The 23,085-nt window shown below is 37.8% G+C and overlaps 1 protein-coding gene across 1 annotated transcript in view; it reads right to left on the minus strand.

The window, feature by feature from the left end:
* Window positions 1–23,085, minus strand: part of SKAP2 (src kinase associated phosphoprotein 2) — a 150,043-nt gene that overhangs the window by 17,564 nt on the left and 109,394 nt on the right. The window contains exon 10 of the mRNA XM_060108566.1: window positions 3,542–3,619. Coding sequence (XP_059964549.1) covers window positions 3,542–3,619 — 78 coding nt within the window. The remainder of the gene's footprint in view (window positions 1–3,541; window positions 3,620–23,085) is intronic.

Below are 23,085 nucleotides of genomic sequence, written 5' to 3' on the forward strand. Positions count from 1 at the left end.
GGGCATTTCATTAAATCTCACTGCTGTAAAAAGGCAACAGAGCTAGCCATCTGGCAGTCCTGGGAACAAGACGCATTTTCTACTGTGCTTTCTGCAATCTTGATGATGATGTTACCCAAAGACCAACCTCATTCCTGTGTCCCATATGTGAGCCCTGTTAAAGAATAGTAAGTTGTTTATGTCACATGGCTACCTGTACACACAAACTGACTATTCTATTTCAGCATGCAATATTAGTTATGATGTAGAACATTGGTCCCCAACCTTTTTGGCACCAGGGACCGGTTTCATGGAGGACAATTTTTCCACGGACGGGGGGTGGTGGAGCATGGGGTGGGGGGGATCGTGGGAATGGTTCAGGTGGTAACGCGAGCAATGGGGAGCGGCACATGAAGCTTGGCTCGCTCGCCCACCGCTCACCTCCTGCTGTGCGGCCCGGTTCCTAACAAGCTGCGGACCGGTACCAGTCCGAGGCCCAGGGGTTAGAGACCCCTGATGTAGAAGAATCACAACGGGGGAGAAAACCTGGCAGTCTATGTTTATTAGCCTTAGTCTCCTTTGGAAAGTAATGTCAAAATTCTTAAAATGAATTCCAGACATAAAAATTAAGAATTATCTTGTTCCTCAGAGAGCAGCAAGCTCCTCTGGTTTACTTTTCTAAATTTTAAGTGTGTTTAAACATACACAAAAAATTATGCATCGATATCCTTGAAAGCACTGTGGGTTCACAGAAGTTAACACTGTTCACTTATACACTGAAAAAATAATCCCTGTGAGATGTGTTTTTTAAACACAACAACAACAACAACAAAAATGGGATGGAGCATAATGTCATAAACCACTGATAAGCTTACATTCTGAATACAAATTAAATCGGTTTAGTTGTCTTTATTATATGAATTAATTTTCCTATTCTATCCACATCGTGATCTGTTTTCAAAATTATCAAAAAAAAACCACATCTCATTATGTTTCTGTCCTAAGAAGCATATATGGTTAAAAAAGAAGGTAAAGAAAGAAAGAAGGCCTCCCTGGTGGCGCAAGTGGTTGAGAGTCCGCCTGCCGATGCAGGGGATACGGGTTCGTGCCCCGGTCTGGGAGGATCCCATATGCCGCGGAGCGGCTGGGCCCGTGAGCCATGGCCGCTGAGCCTGCGCGTCCGGAGCCTGCGCGTCCGGAGCCTGTGCTCCGCAACGGGGGAGGCCACAACAGTGAGAGGCCCGCATACCGCAAAAAAAAAAAAAAAAAAAAAGAAAGAAAGAAAATAACGTTCTAAATTAGCTGGCTTGTGAAAGATTTAAACAATGTATTTGCTTTTGTAAGTTAAACATGCAAAAACAGATCACTGAGCAAGAATAACAGAATTGTTATGGAAGTACAAGCTAAACATTGGAGATATTTACTTTTGCAAAAATGAAAAGATTTTTAAAACATGATGACAATGGGTAAAACACAATAATAAGATAATGGAGAATCTCTCCTTGGGTAGTGTTATAGGTGTAAAAACTATTTTAGAAAGGTAAGCATTTTGTATAATGTTCAAAAAAATCAAATGGAATCTTTATTTTTTTATATGTAAAAATATATGCAAGCTACATAAGCTTAAACATGAAATAACTTGTAAGAAATACATGCTTAATTTTGCTTTTGCTTACATATTTTACATTAGAGTCGTCTGAAAAAAGAATTTTTCCTTTAGTAAAATCAGTCAATGTGAAAAATATAACATTCTTGAGTAAGGTTAGAAGTTCACATCATGTGATGCTCAGCAAGATAGGAATACCCTTGTCAACTCACTGCCCTGCACAGCAAACAAACTTCTAATGTTACATCTTTGACAGCCTGGGGAGAGCAAAGGTCACTGGTATGCAAAAGCATTAAAACTGTTGCTTGAAAAGAATTTCATGTCACTAAAGATAAGAATTATTGCAGCGCTTTATAGCAATTGCATGAAAAGGTAGATCTCCTTATTGCATTCCTTTGAGGAAAAACTGATTTGTTCTTCCTTCCCTCAAAGGCAAAAATTTGGGAGATAGTTACTTTAAAAGGGTTTTGGAAAAACACAATTGTTTTAAGCCAAAACACTCATATTTGTGGAAAGAAGATCTGTATGTGTCCGCCTTCTATATACTTGCACAGAAATTTAAAAAAAAGAAAACGACATGCTTTTGGCAGAAGCTTTATGATAATAACAAAACGTATGTACTTAAAATGGCTAGTGAACATTGTCCTCAAGGCTTTGCTCAGCCTTGGTGTTTATAGCTGCATCTAATGACTTGTTCCTCACTTCCCTTCTGAAAAAAGCAAACCCAAACCTTTTGCAGCAACCTGCTCCTGCTTTCCTGTCCAGGTCCGGAAATCAGGCCTCTGTTTCCTTTCTACATGCCACAGTAGGAAGGACTCGGGAAGGCTACTTCCTGAACACACACTGCTTGACCACCCTGCCCCTGACAGCTTGAAAGAGTGATGTATGGACATATCAGAGAGGGGAGGTGACTCCCAACTATAGCTCTTTGCAGGACATGGGATGATATGGCAGACCTTGCCCCAGCTGACATGTGGCTATGAAGAGGTGTAAAGTCCTGATAAGAAGGCAGTCCTTCTCTTCTCTCTGTGTAAAATAATTGCTGGTTTATCAAAACTAACCTCATGCTTGCACTACAGATACGGTTTATCTCCTGCTATTTGGAAATAACAAGCAGCAAGAAAAGTTGCCTTTATCATGTGATTCCGTACACAGCACGTGCAATTATTTTTCCAGTCTTAGTCATAATTAGTACCTGGGGCCACGTGCCAAGTGGAAAGGGATAAGGGGAATATCCTTCTTAGCCTTCCAGGCCACCACTGTCCTTTTCCCATTTTTAAGCTGCTGTCACTGGACTCTGGCATTTCTTACCCAATTCATTTGCTTTCTGTGTTAATCATATGCAATGAAGATATGCATGGCCAACATTTAAACAGGCTGCAGATCAATTAGCGGTCTTAAGTTTATCTGATTTTTATCAAAGAAGACAGAGCTGTGGGTCGATTGTCAGAGCCTGTGTCAAGTTGACCTTTTCAGAGATGTCTACATTGCCAGTCCCCTGGGCAACTTGTTGTCCCCTGTTAGTCTCTGAATGGCAGAAGTCTGTTCTGCTCAAGCACAAAGTATACACAGATGTCTATATTACATTCTTATAGGTTTGACAGCAACTGCATGTTGTATCTATAAACTGTCCTTTAGCAGTGACACTTCCTCAATGATGATAAGCTAATTTATGCAACTAAATCTCCTTTGCACAGAAATGAAAGCTAATTGAGTCGTTACAAAGTAATTCAGAAAGGAATACCTTGTATAAATTGGCTTACTTTATAAATCCTTCTCAAGTGGTTTTCATGCATCCTAAATGGGTCTAAGAAGCTTATCAGCCATAAGAGGTCCAGACCCAAGGAGACAACCTCGGGGAGCTGAGGACACATCTTTAGAGCAGTAAGAAAGTGACGAAAAGGAAAGTGAACAAAACCAAAATAAGCTTTCCCAGAAAGCTGCACAACTCATTACCTGTGGTGTGGTGAATGCTGTCCTGACTCATCTTCCTTTGCCCCTCCACTTTCATCGGAGCTCCATCCTCTTCCTCTTCTGTAAATAAACAACATAAATGGGACACTGAAGGCTTTCCTCAGGGAGAAAGACACAGTACTCACCCAATCTTAAGAGCAAAACTAAAAGTGTATAACACATAAATATTCCTTTTCAAAGAATGAAACCACACAACATTCGCATCCCCCTTTCAATAATCTAAAGCTGAACAAAGAAACCTCTAGCTATTTCCAAATAGCAACCTGACCAGTTGGCTTGATAAAATTTAAGGTATGTACTAACGTTTCACATATTTTGTTTTAAATATTCACAGAAACTCATCTGGAATAATCTTAAATCCAGAAAAGCCCTAAAAATGCAGTAAGATGACACCCGGCATTATACGGATTGACCACATTATACTGTGGCATGAGTACACAGATAAAACCATGGTCCCTAAAACAACAGCAGAGCAAAGAGAAAATGTGTGATATAAAATACAGTTAAGGGCTTCCCTGGTGGCGCAGTGGTTGAGAGTCCGCCTGCCGATGCAGGGGACACGGGTTCGTGCCCCGATCCCGGAAGATCCCACATGCCGCGGAGCGGCTGGGCCCGCGAGCCATGGCCGCGGAGCCTGTGTGTCCGGAGCCTGTGCTCCGCAACGGGAGAGGCCACAGCAGTGAGAGGCCCGCATACAGCAAAAAAAAAAAAAAAAAAAAAAAATACAGTTAACCTAGAAGTCATTTACTGAGCATCAGATACTTCATGTTTTCTCAATTGATCATCACAGGAAGATACTAGAAGCATCCTCACCCTTCAAGGTAATACCCCCCAAATTATACTGAGGAACTACTATGTGTCATACACTACAGGAGATGTTAAGACTTCATAGGTAAACCATTTTAAATCCTCAATTTACAGAGAAATAAACTGAGACTCAAAAAGGTAAAGAAACTTCCAATGTTTGCTATTCAAACTTAGGTTTATGATGACAAAATCCATGTTCTTTATCTTGCATATATTCATATATATCTTCATATTATTTCTACACTCTCCCATCACACTCCTTTCCCAAGTTATAGGAAGAAAAATGATGAGATTAAATAAGAAGGGTTTTTAAACAGAGTCAATAGGCTAGTTAATTCTTTTACATCAAAGAAATACTTAACTACATGACCACTTGCCCCACCTAAGGATTAATATACAATTTAGAAATATTTAAGGCAGGACATATGAACAAAATGGCATGACAAGGAAAAACTGGGATCAAAAAGAATCGTAATTCCAAGAAAATAAACAACTTTAAAGAAAAGTATGCAAAAAATACAAACACAGTCATTATGACTATTAAATAATTCAACTCATGGATTTTCATTGAGCATTAACTATCTGTAAGAGAGAGAGGTTCTACCAGAAAGGCAAGGGTAGTAGGAAGCTTCTGCCTTCAGGAAGTTACAGCCTAGAGGGGACAGAAGACAGAACCTAGAGGAAAGTGGGATAAGGGGCATAAAACCTGACCTGTGAGGTACAAGGTACTGAAGGAGTGCAGAGGAGAAACCACCCAACTGGGGAAATACCATAAAGGCTCTGAGGGATGGAGAGAATCTGAATAAGGAGAGATGGGAAGGAGGAAGTTTCCAGACAAGGAAAGGCATGAACAAAAGAACAAGGCATGAGCATATTCATTTTGGCTAAAGAATGTGGTTCTCTTGGGACTTCCCTGGCAGTCCGGTGGTTAAAGCTTCGCCTTCCAATGCAGGGGGTGCTGGTTTGATCCGTGGTCAGAGAGCTAAGATCCTACATGCCTCACAGCCAAACAACCAAAACATAGAAAAAAACCAGAAGCCATATTGTAATTAATTCAATAAAGATTTTTAAAATGGTCCATGTCAAACAAAATAAATAAATAAAGACGGGGGCTGTTCTTGTAGAAGAAGAGCAGGATGGGAGATAATGCTAGTCATTTGGGCAAACTGTTGAAAACCCGTGGACATCCTGCTATGGACTTCAGACTTTTACATGTTTGGTGAGGAATACGAGTCCCCCAAAACTTCTGAGGCGAGAAAGGGCAGGACTGAAACTGCTTGAGGAATGACTATCACATCCCATTGTCCCAGACAGCCTAGATGAGGGGTGTGGGGAGAGAGACCACTCCTAGTCTAGCTAAAGGGGAAGTTAGTCCTGAACTGAAGGGGCGGAGGAAATGGAACGGAGATGGTTATGAGAGGGAAAGGAACTAGAATAGACAAACTCTGCCTGACTGGATGTGGAGGGCTACAGGAAAAGAATGAGCAACCAAGGATGACTCCGGTTTTGAGCTTAGTTAACTGAGAAATGGGAACATCATTACTAAAAAGAGAATAGCCAAGATCAGCTACTCAAGGGGCTGTGTTTCTGATACGGGAGATTTAATATACTGGTGGGGCAACCCAGAGGAAATGGCCAGGGGCAACTGGAAAGCTTGGTAGACAGGTCAAGAATGCAGATGTAAATTTAGAAGTCTCAGGCAAATTTTAAAGTGGTGATTAATAAAAACCAGCATTTCAGTCAAGCTTGAGAGTTACTGTACTTACAAGATAATTATAACTGTTTCAAATTTTTGTAACTCAATTCAAACAAAAGAATGAAAGCTCCAATATAAGGAACAGCTGGAAATCATTGGCACTTTATACACATTAAGTTAAACATAATATTGGCAATTTAATATAGTTTAGTCAAATAGTAAAGAATACATAGAAGACCTAATAAAAAGTCTAATACTAAATGCTGTCTCTTTTCTCTTCAACAATTATCTCACTTATGTTAAATCTCAAGGACTAGTTATCATAAATGGGTCAATAGGGTGTTTTCATACAAATTTTAAAGGTATTAGGGACATTTACCGTCATTTAGTCCAAGCTACTCGTTTTACAAATCACTAATTTTTTTTGAGGTGAAAGAGAAAGCTTTCTTTACTTTTCATACTTTCTCTTTCCCCAGCACTCCCTCTCTTCCAATTTGGTCACAAATTCAATAGTAAGAAGTAAATTCAAAAAGTTAAGGGCACTTGTCCTGAAGTCAAAAGCTTTAACCACAACAATATAGAAAGCACTATTCCTGGCTCTTAAGAAGAGACTATGGGATTTAGTCTCACCACCCAAAGTCAGTGTCAATATCATTAAAACTATTAATAATTACAAGGGGGCTCCCCTGGTGGTGCAGTGGTTGAGAGTCAGCCTGCCGATGCAGGGGACACGGGTTCGTGCCCCGGTCCGGGAAGATCCCACATGCCGCGGAGCAGCTGCACCCGTGAGCCATGGCCGCTGCGCCTGCGCGTCCGGAGCCCGTGCTCCGCAATGGGTGAGGCCACAACAGTGAGAGGCCCGCGAACCGCAAAAAAAAAAAAAAAAAAAAAAAAAAAAAATTAATAATAATAATAATAATTACAAGAATTAAGTGGGAAAAACTCCATTCTTGGCAAAGTTGTCAATGAATTTAGAATTTATTACTAAGAATTTTATTATTTTATTAAATTTTAAGTACCTATTATATGCACAATGTATTCTTAAACTATCAGAATGATATTAAAAATATTTACTGTGAAGTATCCAAATTGAAATCCATGTGAGATGCTTAATAAGAAGTATTTTAGAGGATAAGATGCTCATTAAAAACACTTCCTTTCTCCTTTTCAAACCTAGAACTGCTATCTTTAGGTCAAAGCCTTCTGTGTTTCAAATATCAATTTTTCTTAACAATAGTAAAACAACCCATTTTATCTTGGGCTAACAGTATAAACAGCTTCCACATAAAAGACAACAAAATCAAATTTGGTGTGTGCTTTTTTAATCTTAGGAAGAAAAGAACTCAACCTGAATCTTGAATAGACTCTGGTACAAGGGAGATGTTCAATAAATACTAGGTGAACAAATGGATTCCAAAATCATGAAAATAAATCCTACTACTATATTCATTTACTAACAGAGCAAACCTCTCCACATCATTCAAAAATATATATATATATATAAGGACAAGTGACCAAAATTCTAGGCAATAATCACCTTCACAATATATTAGAAACATACACATGTTGTTTTATTTAGGTTTATTTTATTTGGAGGTTGAGGCATGATGTCATTATATGATACTAATTAATACCTCAAATAGTCAATGTGTGTGGGTTAATATATTCCATTCAACATTTTAATAACAGTAAACAAAAACAGCTCAGCTATGCAATAAAATCCATCAAACCATACAGATGGTTATAAGGTTTTCATTATGTGGTTTCCATAGCAATCATATTGCAAATCTGGAAGCTTCTTGCAAACAAGCAGCTTGTATTTACATGCCTCTCAGCTGCAGCACAAAACTCTTCAACAATGTGAAGTTATTATTCCAATCACACACTGTTAGGAGAATCATCGGGAGATTTTTTTTTTTGATCATACAAGATGAAAATAACAATAAAGTGAACTAATTGCAGAAGATAACTCAAGCAGAGTTATACATTTACTAAACTAACCAATGAGTATTAAAAATGTTCTTATAGTCATTGAAAGGTTTTTAACATTAAACTCTTTTAACCATTAAACATCAAAAATATGAGACCTCCAGGAACAACCAGACCCTAGAGAATCTAAAAGCTTGAACTCTACTTTCACTCTTTTTTGGATACATATTAAGCCTTTTTTCTGAGTTGAGCAAAGAGAAAAAGAATAGCAGAAAATTGAGTCTTCCCAGATTTTTTTAGAATGACTACCATTTGAGGAAATGCTTCCTGTGGGAAAAGTCAAGACCTTTCTTTTTCCCTGCTAGATTAATCAATTTAATTTACAAATTGATCCAGTTCCATAACAGATGGATTATTACCCTAATAAGGATCAAAGATCTGTCTAGCTATGCAGTTTTTACAAAATGGCTATTTCTGACTTACTAACATTCTTTTTTAAGGATAAATAACTGAAAACACAAAAGTGATAAGCAACTGACATGTGTAGCTGACATTGCTTGGAAAAGGCTAAAGACAACTTATTAGCACCAAAACAGGATGTGTGAAGTTCACATCATGGCTGAGGACTGATATTATCATGTCTTCCAGGGAGAAGAGGACGACAACACGAGAAAATCCTTGACTCACACGATGATTACCTTTCTCACTAAACACCTTCAGAAAACAGCTCTCCTGAATTACAATGTAATTTTAAAAAGAATAAAACACAGAATCAAAAGTTATGCTCTGAAGTAAATCTTGGGTTTAGATCTCTACCTGCCCAGGCTTCATCTGATTATGAGACTATATATTTATCTCAAGAAACGTTAATATGTGTTGCTTCAATGTTCACACTATATGCATTTATATCCATTATGTAACTAAATCCTCATAACAATTCTATGAGGTGATAACAGGAACTTTTTTCCTCTTTATGGACGCAAAAGTGACATTTACAGAGCTTGAATAATTAGTCCAGAATCACACAGCCAGTTAGAACAAGAGCTGGGATTTAAACTTTCACATCTGTCACTGAAGCCCCAGCTCTAAGCCATGGTGCCATTTCCTTGATTTTCAGTTTATAGATACAGTTTTTGCTAAAATTTCTCGTGAATATTGGCTGTCTGTGGACTTGGAAAACATTTTCACATAAGTGGGTAGGTTCTATCCTACCATAGCACTGTATTTGAGGTACGTCTTAGGTTAAGCAATCCTTTCAGCGACGATTTAGAAACAGAATTTCCCGTCTGGCTGTCCCAAACGTGCATCTTCTCCTTTCTCTTCTCCATTTCTCCTTCCCCACCTTTAATGTTCTACACACTCAACTGCCCCTAAAGCCAGCACACAGTATTTGATAGTTTGTAAAGGTCTCTAATGCAACTCATAATTGAAAACGGATTTATTTCTGAGGCCAGTCAGCTTTACCTTCTCACTTTATTTCAATAAGGAAAACACGGCTAAATGGAGATGGTAAAGAGGAGCCTTTCTACACACAAAGATCTGAAAGAGGTTCACCTACATTTCAGAACAACAGGCTATCCTTCACATTTCATCAAGGGTTCAGGCTCCAGGGAGTTGCAAGCAAGATGCCCCTGAGCAGGAGATGGAACAGACGGGATAGGGAACTGAGGACACCTCCAGCTAGTCCTAGCAGTAAGATGAAAAAGAGGGAGAAACACAGGAAGGATTTATACAAATGGCACCTCACCTCCTCTTCTCTCTCAACACCTGGGGCAAGCTCTGAAGCTGGTGGAAGGGTTAGAGAAGTGGAAGAGTAAAGTCAAAGGGATATGGGTGAGGGAATTCAAAATTATGACAATGAAGAAAAGTGAGTTCCTTAACGGCCTATAAATCCTGAACTACTGGGAACTTAAAATATGGCACTTCTAAAGGTTTCTTCTATCTATTTAATAGCCTGACATATAGTTTATAGCAATAAAAGATACATTTTTATAAAGATATAAGCATGTGCCTTTTAGTATTATGCTAACTTCAAAATGAAAAGAAAGAAAGATACCTGAAATGGCAGTCACGTTTACTCTCCTGGAAATTAGGCAAACTGAGTCCTATTGTTAAAGGTCTAGTTACTCATGCAACCTCGACACTGTTTCTAATTCTCAGTGTCTTCTCTGTAAAGCAGAAAGAATAATGTCTATCCCATAGCACTTTGAACAGTATTTGGAGAAGACAATGAGATAATCAGATTTCTCAGGGGGAAAAAAAAAAAGCACAATTAGCATGCAGTATCAAGTTCACTACCTGAGGAGCTGGGTGTTTTGCAACAACTTATTAATTTAGCAACTGAGAAGGTTAATGTGATATAAAAGGCAATAAAATAAGCAATAGTTGTTCAATCATACAAGCTAATTTTCAACCTGGACATTCTATTCTTACAGGGTTTAATACGAAAAGGTTATCACTGAAAAAAGAAATGCCTTTAGAACACAGTGAATTTCTGTACTATAATATTAAAATTCATAATTTATACACAAACATGAGAATGCAAAAATAATGATTTTCACAGACATTAAACTTGTTAACATCATGGTTGGGATGTTGGGAAAAAACTCAAATTCAAGCAAGGATCTCATTTGACAGAATTGGGAGAAGTCTTAGAAGGGAAAGACACCTTAGCTATCATCCAGTTCAACTTCTTTCTTTCATTAAAGGGGAACTGAACTGGGGTGTTGAATGACTGGACCAAGGTCATGGCACTTCCACCCTGCTCTTCTCTCCCTGCACTGCCTTCTATGCAACATGCACTGCAGACATTTCTGCTGCTCTAGATGTACTTCTCTATTAAGTAGCAGGAGCAGTCTTACATACACTTGATCATCTACAGGCAACGATGGCAGGCAAAGAAAGCACATAGGTTAAAAATAAGGTTTTACGGGCTTCCCTGGTGGCACAGTGGTTGGGAGTCTGCCTGCCGATGCAGGGGACACGGGTTCGTGCCCCGGTCCGGGAAGATCCCATGTGCCGCGGAGCGGCTGGGCCCGTGAGCCATGGCCGCTGAGCCTCCATGTCCGCAGCCCGTGCTCCACAACGGGAGAGGCCACAACAGTGAGAGTCCCGTGTACCGCAAAAAAATAAAAAAATAAATTTAAAAATAAGGTTTTACTAGGCCAGATTCCATCAGTCAGAAGCAACTGTGAGTCTGCAAATGATCCCACTCCTAAAGAATACTAGACATGGGGAAATTATGAAATGTGACTCCGCCTTGCCCCAGTGTATTCTAGTCAGTGTATGCTATAATATGACATTCTTCTAACTATTTCACAAAGCTCAAATTCTCAGCTTTTTAATTAAAGTGTATAATAAATTGTGTAATTTTAAAATTAAATCTAAATTAAATTATTTCTCAGTTATAGTAACCTCTACCTGGCTCTGGGTTTCTGGTACAATTATACTTTGCTACATGTAAGTTATTTTTTCAATTTAAATTAAACTTTTTTCTTATTTTTCTTGTTACAAAAGCAGTATCTGTTCATTGCTGGAAGCCAGAAAATAGAGATAAGCAAAAAAGAAAAAAAATTTTCCGTCACAGAAGACCTATCCATAAACACTATTAACATCTCCTTCTAGACAACCCTTATTCAGTTTCTGGTTTTTCTTTATTCTCACTTTTAATAAGAATATCCCAAATGTATATGTATTTCATTGTAAACTATTTTGAATCCATCCCATTTTTAGAAAGTAAAATATTTCATCTTAGATTTTGGTTTAAGTTTCATTCTGTAAAAAATACTACCTAATATACATAAGTTGGTGATAAGATCATTTAATTGTAACATGGCTGTTTTATAAGGAACTGTCTACCATAGCCTTAGGAAAAAGGCAGATCTACAAATGCAGAGCTCATTTGTTATAGGCTTTGACTCTGTTTCCGATGCCTGCTTATGCAAATACACTCAACCTCTTCACGTGCGGTGCACCTTAACCTCACTCAACAGTCAAAGAAAGAAAAATCACAGGCCCCTAAGAGGAACCATCACCCATTTGACTTATTGGTTCTATAATCCCTTATACCAGCAGTGGTTTCCAAAACCCTTTCGGGGCATAGAGGGTCTATGAGGTCAAAACTATTTTCATAATAAAATTAAGATATTTGCCTTTTTCATTGTGTTAACATTTGCACTGATGCTGCAGAGCAATGACGGGTAAACTGCTGACACTTCAGCGTAAACCAACACAGTGGCACCAAACTGTCACTGTATTCTTCACTGTCCTGCAGTAGCATTAAAAACAAACAAGCCAGTTTCACCTAATAGTGTCCTTGATGACAAATTATTATTTTCATTTAATCAACCTTGAATACCTGTCTCTTTAATATTCTGTGAGACAAAATCAGAAGAATGCATAAAGCATAGCCGCTGCGGATCCAGGTGTGTGGGAGATTGAGTGGTAAACTGAACTAGCTGCTTTTTTCATGGAACACCATTTTTACTTGAAAGAATGACTGACAAACTATGGTTACTCAGACTTAAGAATCTGGCAGACATTTTCTCAAAAATGAATTAAGTGAACTTGTTATTTTAACAAGAACAACTGACATTTATTGCCCATGATAAAATTTAAGCTTTCAAGCAAAAATTAGAATTTTAGAAACTTACATCTTAGGATATAAGCTTGATAACTCCTCAGCATTTAAGAACTTTTCTAATGAGATCGGTGCTGATATTAATGAATGTGATGTTTTAATTGTACCATAACTGTGTCAATATTTAGAAGTTCTACATAATGTAATGAATCAATATTTTCCAACTGACCAATGCACGATGTTACAAAAGCATGCATGGGTAAAACATCCATTCAAAGTACAAGACGGTCTCCTGAATTTTGCTGTAACACTGTATGGAACGTTCATTGATATGGTTTTGGATTCCACATTGCAACTAGCCTTTAACTAACACTTGTCAAGTTTGGGTACAGTATCAAAGAAGAATATCCACCATTACCTGCAAGGATTATTAAAATACTTCCTTTTCCTATTAGTACATATGTGTATGAGGCTGGATTTTCTTCACATGCTGACTGTACTTAAACTAAACAACATATAACAACAGAGTAAAGGCAGAAGCAGATATGAGAGTCTAAATGTCTCCTATTAAGATACACATTCAAGGGCTTCCCTGGTGGCACAGTGGTTGGGAGTCCACCTGCCAATGCAGGGGACCGGGTTCGAGCCCTGGCCTGGGAGGATCCCACATGCCGCGGAGCAACTGAGCCCGTGCCCCGTGCTCTGCGGCAAGAGAGGCCACGGCAATGAGAAGCCCGCGCGCCACAACGAAGAGTAGCGCCCGCTCGCTGCAACTAGAGAAAGACCACGCACAGTAACGGAGACACAATTCAGCCAAAAATAAATAAAAGAAAAAAAAAAGATACACATTCAAGAGATCTGCAAATACGCAAACGATGCCACTCCTCACTCATATTTTGGAAAAATATATCTATTTTTCTAAAAAAAAGTTATTTATGTTCACATGTAGTGGGTTTATCATTGTGACTTTTAAATTAATTAATATTTTTAATATTTCTCAGTTTTAATTTCTAACACACTAAATATTAAGAGGCATAACCCACATAAACAAAAGAGTCCTCAATAATTGGGAGTCCTCAATAATTCTTAAGATTGAAAAGGGCTCCTGATTGCAGAGGGCTTAGGTTCGATGCCACAGGCCGTGCGGGAGAGCCAAGAAAAAGAAAAACCCACCACCACAACAAACAAACAAACAAACAAAAAACCCCAGACAAACAGAAAAGGCCTCCTGGGATTAAAAAGTGTGAGAATTGCTGCCCTGTACTTTCTAGGGTAGTTTTAATTAAAAATCTAAATATTGTTGATCCACAACATGAAAATACTGTTATCTTGCTAACCCAGAACACTGCTTGATAATTATTTTATACTCCCAAAGCACACAATCTGAGGATTGGATCAAATTACTATTGACTCATATTGAGCTGTTGACCAAAATCCCGTGTTCTTCCCATTTTCTGTGGGGCAAAGTCTTTTCTTTCTCATACTTGGGCAACTAGATTTTTGGGGCAAGTGTGATATTCTATCATACTTCATCCTGTTAGATTTGATCCACGATTTTGGTCTATTGAGAGCATAGCCTGTATATATCTACCCAAGGCATTCATGAACATGACAGTATGACAATTCTGAGAACTAAGCCCTAAGGTGATCACAAAATCAATTGGTCAACACCCTTTGGGCACTGTTGTATAGTCAGTTATCCAATGGTCTTTATATCCATAAATATTTCATAAGAATTCTGGCCAAATGCCTCACTGAAGGTATTGTCTTCGTTATATGTCTGTCATTTCCTTGAACCCATGTTGGGTTCTACTCTAGAATCATTATTTCATCTTCTTTATGGCATAAAAGTCTCTCTTGGACACCTTATTTTAGTAGTTTCTCTGGAGTCCACTTCAAAGTCTTATCTGAGTCAGAAGACAAATTAAATTCTACTCATCCTGAAGACAGGGCTCAAATGTCCCCCAACTTAGGATGCTTTTCCCAAATCCCTCCAGGCAGCTGGCCACTCCCCCCTTTCTGATCTCACAGCCTTAGTTAGTACAGAGTATTATAAATATTTGTCCACTAGTCTACTTGCCTCCAAGTGTGAACTCCCCAAGGGTATATTTACATTACAACAGCCTAACATGGGGGGGCTAGAACAAAAAACTGTTTTCCATGAAAATTTGTTGAATAAAAACTAAACGGATTTGGGTTAGCTGGGTATTCTATTAGGATCTCTTTGCCCATCCTGGGCTTCTGTTACCTCTTACCAATCTTATCAGTTGGAGGATAATTCTTGACAGAAGGGAGCAAATAAAATAAAAACTAAATTGTTTTCTTTGAATTATTGCCCCTAATAATTTCAAAAACAAACAAAACCAGATAGCAATTATATACCTTTTGTTGTCTTTAGCATAATTTATAAATTTCAGCTATTTTCATATTTTCTTTGGTTATTTGGCCATTTCAATGGCTAATATATGTTTCTTTAAAAGTTACATTCATTGGATAGATTCTAGCACAATGATATATTTTAGTTTCTCTCCCCTTTTTTTCCCCATTGAGATCCTTTGATATTAAATGGTATTTTAAAACACTTGTCTTTAATACCATACATTGTGCCTATTCTTTCTCTGAGTTTTCTGAAATCTGCCTTCCTAAAGTCTAGGCAAACATGTCTGGCGGAGGCCAGTTTTTTTCCTCACTGGCTATGATGTATTCTAAGATGACAACTGCTTTTGTCTAATTTTTTCCACAATTAAATCTGGGTATAGCAGCAGTTTCACTATTTATTTCCTATGTCCTTCAGTCTCACTCATTTTTTAATATGTTACTTCCACACTTAAACTATATCAAATAGTAGAAAGAAAAAGAGGCAATGGTAATGACTGTTTATTGCTTTTCTGCCCTCTCCATATTCTCAGTGTCAGTTACTCTTAGTTGAATATTCCTTGTTGCTAAATACTAAAAAAAACCCCTAACTATCCTGATCCCTGGCTCTGTGTGTCCCAGACATAAGAAGTTGAGAGGGTGGGAAGAGAGTCACTCTCAATCCCCCCGTCCTTTGTCTTCAAATATCACTTGCCTTTTAAACTTCTAAATATAGGCATACTTCACTAAATAATACTAAATAATAATATAATTAATAAAATCAATCATAATGGAATCAGAAATTAATCCCATATTAATCCCAAAAGATACAATGGAACTACAGAAATGCAAATAAAATTCATATTCCTGAAGTTCACATTATCCTCTTTCACCAGCTGTATAAACTTAGACAAGCTAATTAAACTCTCTGAGCTTCAATTTTCAATCTGGAAAACAGAAATACAAAATCTACTTTAGATAATTATTGTGAGAATGAAAAAGTTGAATGCCCAGTGCATAGAAGATTTTTAACAACAGTGATTATCATGATAATCTAAGAATGTACTGTGTACCAAGCACCATGCTAGCCATGACACTATACAGTGAAATCTTACTCAATCCTCAAAACCCTATGAGGAAGGTATTACTGTTATTCCCATTTTCAGATGAAGAAACACAGGCATAGAAACATTTAAGTAACTTGCTCAGCATAACACAGCTATAAGAAGTAGTGTCAGGATTTGAATCCAGGCAGTCTTCCTCCAGAGCCCAAGTTCAGAAGCACTACACTTTTTCTTCTCATTCAATGTAAGACCTTGCATAGATCACTTATTTGTTAATTAAACAGCACTTTAACATATTGCCATAACATTCAACTTATGAGAAAGTTAATATTCACGATATCAGATAGACATATATTCTTACTTTTAACACTCTTCAATGACAAAATAACTTGGCTAATTCTGACAGTCTAAAAAAAAAAAAAAAACTTCCCTTGAAAAATAGTGTACACTGCTGAAAAAGAGGAGAAGAGTCACGTTTGTAATGGCCACAGAAAGTGAAAAGCTTGGCTTTTGCCCCCTCCATCTTCCTTTCAGTTGGAAGGCAGCTTGCAAATGGAAAAATCATCTCCCATCACCTCCCTCTCAGAGACTGAATATGATGAGAAAACAGAATAAGGCCAAACCCTGAAGCAAGCAGAGCCGGGAGCAGCTTCTGTCCTAGCCAGGAGCCCAAGAAGATTGATTAATCCTGAATAAAACAGCTATAGTTCCTCACTAGATCTGACTGCGATAAGACATGAAAAATGCAGCAAATTAAAAACACTTTACATAGTACAAAAGAATGGCATTCTCAAAATACAAATTTCCATGTACCTATGAGGGACTATACAGAGACTTTCAGAATTATGTTTTTAAAGCATTTTCAATTCTAAGGTGAGAGGTATTTTTTTGACACACAAATTTATGATAAAATATGTTACAGGGCCTAGAAAATGAGAGATCTTCTAAAACTAGAATATTTCTATAGAGAGGAGTTGCCAAAAGAAGCAAGGTAGAACCTGTAGGGGAAAAAAGGGGAGGTTAGGCACACAAAGTTCATCTGACGGAGCTCTTGATGTTCGTTCCTGCAAAACAGTACTTGATGTTCTTCAAAGTACATAAGAATAAAAATTTGAGCTTAAAAAAACAACACACTTGCTCTGTTTTGGGCCCCTAAAGGTACGGATGAACTCTCATTTGCAAAGTGTCTCTTATTGAGATTGCAAACATAAGGCCAACATAAACAAAATGTCTGCTCTTGTGTAGAAGAGCCAGGGTATTTTTAATGTACATGGTGGACAAACCAGATCTTACTTTTTTAAGATCTCACGCAACAGCATCCCAGGGTAGCAGATGAAATAACCTTATCCATTCTGGAAAGACAAATCCCTGTCACCTTAGGAGCCTAGAGTCCAGGCAGTGTCTGTGCTCCAAGACTAATAACCCCTAGCCTATTTTCCAGTGTGACAACGTATTTTTGTTTTCTCATCCCCAATCCACAACTACTCAGATATTTCTTTAAAGTTAAATATGACATTTTACAAACTTTTCCTGACAATTTTTAGTTAAGACTGATGTTATGCTATAATTGTATATATTAAGAATGAAATTTAGGGTTTATTTCTATCTAATTAAAAACCACAATCAAACGTAAATTTAACGGCATGCCCATCTATAGTACCTAAAGGGGCATTCAATGTCTATTTGTCCTTCCTTAGAGTAAATCACTGATTTAAAGAGAATACATGAAATGACAGGTGAACCTTCCAGATGGTCTAATTAGGAGAATAATGTTAACTATCTGAATGTAGTTTAACTGAATGACTTATTTATACCTACTCTAACTAAATAAAAGTAATTCTTTTTTTTTTTTTTTTTTCTTTCCTTTTTGCTGTACGCGGGCCTCTCACTGCTGTGGCCTCCCCCGTTGCGGAGCACAGGCTCCGGACACACAGGCCCCGCGGCCATGGCTCGCGGGCCCAGCCGCTCCGCGGCACGTGGGATCCTCCGGGATCGGGGCACGAACCCGTGTCCCCTGCATCGGCAGGCGGACTCTCAACCACTGCGCCACCAGGGAGGCCCTAAAAGTAATTCTTGACCAGCTATTATAGAATTCAGGTAGTTATAAACAGTTTTATCGTATGATCTTCCCCTAGCTTGGAAAATAATTTCTAAATTTAAAAAACTCAAGAAGAAAAATTATCTCAGTATAGTTCACTTCAGTGAAGAAATACAATACACTACTTGGCATGTGTCCACAGGAAAAGTCTGGCTCCCAGATGCTTCTTGCCAGGCCACAGTGGATTCAACAATGTTTAAACAACTGACAATGTGCACTCATAGCACTGATGACACAGTGACCAAAAATTCAGCAAGAGCCCGTCTCATGGGTATATTCATATATTGAAAAGTAATATCAAAACAAAACAAATCATAGACACACATCACAAACGTGAAAGATTCAGCTCAATTCAGTTAGGCTTTTTAAAAATATGTCACTAAAATTACATAAAAATTTACTAATAAGACTTTTTATGCCACTGCAAGAAACATAAATAAACATACCGATTTTTTTCATTGTATTAGTGTTCTTGAGAATGAGGAATATAAACTCTAATTTGCTTCCTCTATCAAAAGTCCAACAACTCTTTCCAGCAATCAATTAGCTGTTTCCAAAGCTTATTCATTATAATCACACAATTTATATTAATATCCATGATTTCCTAAAGCCATGCCTGTTGATAACAACTGTTTCTATTAGTTTGTACCAAATGAAATTCCCAATAACTTACCACTTCTGATCTCCAAAAACAATAAGTTTATAGGATTCAAGGGTAAAATAAAACTTCAAAATCTTGACACCAAAGTGGTAGCCCAATTTTCTTAGATACATAATATCTATGGTCTTTATAACTGGGTCACAAGTGTATAATTTACTGGAATGATACACTTTGTAACCAGAAAGGTTCTGAGTAAAATCTACATCCTACTGTAGCACATTCGAGCATAAACAAAATTCTGTTAATATTTAATATGAAATCAGCTGTCACAAATGTAGCCAACAGTGAAAAAGCCATGATACAAACAAAATTACTTTGTGTGACTTCCCCTATTTCCAGATGACAAGTTTCTGTGAGGTGATATCCTCTCTCTTAGTAACAAACAACTTCTGTCACATAATGTTTATGTCATGTAAGTTTTGCAAATCGATAGTGCAAAAACTGGTTTGACTTTCTGGGATAGAAAATGATTGATCGGCATAGGGAATAAAATACATTATTTAAATTAGAAGGACTTCATTTGATTAGAATGCCAACTCCATTTTTAAGACATACTCTCATATAACCAAGTTAACCTCATCTGACATGACCTCAAATGCAAATATGTATCATTGTTAGCTTGTAAAACCAAAGTATACATTTGGATCTGGATAGATCTCTACTTTGAGTAATTCTCTACATATACAAATGTCATTTTTTCCCTAAATAGGAATAGGATCATTTACTTCATAAATTCAGCAGCCATTTAAGATCTCTTCTGTCATAAATTCAACAAAATTTCTTGTCAAGAAGTAATTAATATTGAGTATAAAGCCCATTAGTACTCAGAAGACAGGATATTAGACGCCCAGCATGAAATCTTGCCTATAGTATATACTCAAATTTTTGTATATTTGACTTGAATTCGTTTATAAATCAAACACTTAAAATTAAGCTAAGTCTCCACTGCAGTGGTTTTGTAGTAACTGATTACTTATAACTAGGAATTCAACCTTTAACAATATGGCCAACCAGGCTGAAACAGACCTGTCTCTCCCCACTTACTCAAAGGGGAATACTGACCATTTACAGGGTGAGGTTGAGGCTGGAGGTTTAACATCTTCACAGATACAGGAGACATGGCCTTGGGCCCATCAGAAGCAAGGAGCTGGAAGCAAGAGCCCCACCAGCCTAGGGAAGCCACAAGGAAGCTTTTTGTCTTCCCAGAGCTCTGGATGGTGGTGGTCAGAGGGGGAGGGGAAGGGTTTCCTGTGAGAAATCAAAACCCCATGCCTGTACAATGTGAGATCCAAATATATACTATCCTCAAGTGGTATTTTCAAGCCAAGAAATTTAACATAAAAATTGTAAAACTCCTGGGGCTCTGGCAGAAGCAAATGCAAAACCATTGTACAGGAGCATTTCCAGAACCCAGGGCACACAGCACTCCTGCAGGGGCAGGAAGAAAACCTGATAAACTCGCAACACTTGGAGCTAGCAGAAGAGACGCGCAAGTAAACAGGCAATCCCGGTGTTGCCAGCTCTAATACAAGTCAACACAGAGTGCTGTGAGAGCACAGAGGAGAGCTAAGAAATTAAGGAAAAGTTCAAGGAAAAGTAAATCTTTATTTTCCTAGCACTGCTAAGCTAGAGGTTCAAAACACAAATTGCACTGGTCTGGTTCCTTTGCTTTCACCCAGTGAAGGATTGATCCCACGTGAATATTTTCTGGGGCTTTGGACCATCTGGTTTTTAATGTCTCAAGCAATGGGGTTTCTTCTACCATTTCCTTTGGAAAGTCTTTTTTTGTTGTTGTTGGGGGAAAAAAAAAAGAAGAAATAGGTTTAAATGCTGAGGGGACTTGGCAGTTGTTAAAAGTCTTTCTTGTTAACTCTTTCTTAAATCCTTTCATGAATATAAATTCCCCTCTTTCCCCATGACATGAATATGTTATAATCTGGCCTCTTCCAAATATACCAAGTTACCTCATCTAAACATTTTTTTAAGGGTCTTCATTCAAGGTCTCCCTGACCTTAATCATTTTACTGTCATCTTCAGAATGCTCTTTAGGTGGTGTTCAGAACCACATTTTGCTCATTGAGTATGGGTAGCACTGAATGAAGGGGTCTTTTCAGATATCTCATCTACTGGCATAGACTTGGCTTTGATCTTTGTTTCTCATCAGTATCTTTTTAGTCTCCAATTACTTTTCAAAACTATTCCTTATTGAGTATTTGTTATATTTTATATTTCTATTTAATAAACTCTGAGTTATATTGGTCAACCCTGCATTCCCCAGTGCCTAGCACAGTGCCTGACATATAATAGCTGCCTAATAAATATCTGCCGCATGAATAATTAACACTAATTGTTGCATGAATAATGAATTGCTTACATAAAAGTTGGGTTTTTTTCTTTTTTCTCATTTCATGTTGCATTTGTTTCATCCTTTTCAGTTCATTTATTAAAAATTTAAATGATTGCTTCAGAATACCTTCAAATTAATGCTGGGCTCTTAGGAAATATTAAATAAACAACTAGGCTCCAAATGCACATATTTTAAAGTGCCTACACATGTATATCTACATGTTTGGGGGTTACTGTCTCTTACAGTTATGTCTTAAGCAATAGTGGGAGCGATTATATTTTATCATGAGTATAGATGACCTTCACCTTGACCCACTTAATCAAGCTAGGTTTCCAGGAAGAACTGAGATGTAAGGTAATTTGTGAAAGAAAACATAGGCTGCCCAGGGAGGTGAAATGAGGTTATCTGGTGTATGACAGAGCGTAATAGGCAATGTGAAATCGGGAGCAGGACATGTAAACAGTGGGCTGAGCAAAGGAGCTCGCTTAATTGAAGGAAAGGGTGTGGAGTGGAGAAGGAAACAAAGGGATAATGTAAGTCACAGCTGGGACTGGGAGTGAGCGAGCTGAATCTTGACCACACAGCCTTCCTCTGTCCTAGACCTCCAGTGACTCCTCCAATGCCCACTGAATCCAAGGAGTGGCTTGAAAGAGCATTTTTAAACGCTTTCCCCAAGCATCTATGTAATCATTAATTCTTAACCTTTGTTTCACCGTCCTTTAAGCTGCTTGTGCAACTTTCCAGATCTGAGTTTATTTTTAAACATGAAGCTCATCATTTTCTTACCAGTTACTTTAAGTCCTCTGGTTTTTGTCCTTGCAGATGTCAGCTTTTAAAAAATCATAGTTATGACCCCGTGCTCTTTAGACCTACTCTACCTGTGGTCTTTAATGAATGAGTGGAAGCAAAGGAGAATGTCATTTCCTGGGAAATGTCTTGCTTAAGATGACTAACCTACCATAGGGAACTGGTAACTCAAGTTGGTCCTGTTGCTCACAGTAGATGATCTATCTTTAATGGCACAGAAGACTGATGATATTAGAGCTTTTCATCACTCAATGTATTACATTTCACAAGTTTATTTACTTGAGATTATGCTCACTGGAAAAGTAATGTTAGATTTTAATGAGGTTTTGGAAGATCAGTCATACTTCAATATACCACTGATAGTATTCTGTTTAGTACAATCATTCTTTTAGGATTCTCTAGTATTGGTATTATTAGGAAAAGAATCATCATAGAGAAAGGATTTCTCTGACTTTAACTAACAGGCCCCTCTAACTAAAGACTACATTATTCAGGTATTATTTATTGACTTCGTATGAGGAAGGCACTTGTCTAAGTATTCTGGGGGTGTCAAGAAACACGAGGTTTGATCCCTGCCCTTGAGGAGCTTGTAAATATAATGAAGATAAGTTATAATGATCCATTCATTTGCTTGTTTTCTGAATAACTAATCCCATGAAAAGTAAAATATGAATATAAGATTTACAGAACAGTAGATAACAACATAAAAAATGACACCAAGCTGTGTGTCATCAATTTTCAAATATATGGTGCTACAGAAGTTCAGAGAAGCAGAGGTCACTTCATGCTGAGATGGGCAGAAGAGGCTTTCTGGGGAGATGGGATCTGATGTGGGCCTGGAAAGTGGGAAGGAACTGGTTAGAAACTGAACTAAGAGCACTCCATAGAGATGGAGTATATGAACAAAAATGTGAGGCTGGAAAAGTAGTGGATGTCTGGGGAGAATGAAGAGTAAAAGTCAGTTTGTTGAAATTGGAGAGATGGTGCAGTGTAATAGGGATGAACTAGAATGTTTCAGTCAGCATGTAGAAGACCTTTGATGCCAAAGTATGGTGTTTGGTCTTTATCCTATAGGCAGTAGAGAGCTATTCAACTTCTGAATTCTGTTTTTCTTGAAAATATTTTCCCCATTAAATGAAAAAGTATTAATCAGCTTATACAGGAGGTTTTTGAATTCTTTCAT

The sequence above is a fragment of the Mesoplodon densirostris genome, chromosome 9 (assembly GCF_025265405.1).
Source record: "Mesoplodon densirostris isolate mMesDen1 chromosome 9, mMesDen1 primary haplotype, whole genome shotgun sequence".
Classification (NCBI taxonomy): Eukaryota; Metazoa; Chordata; class Mammalia; order Artiodactyla; family Ziphiidae; genus Mesoplodon; species Mesoplodon densirostris.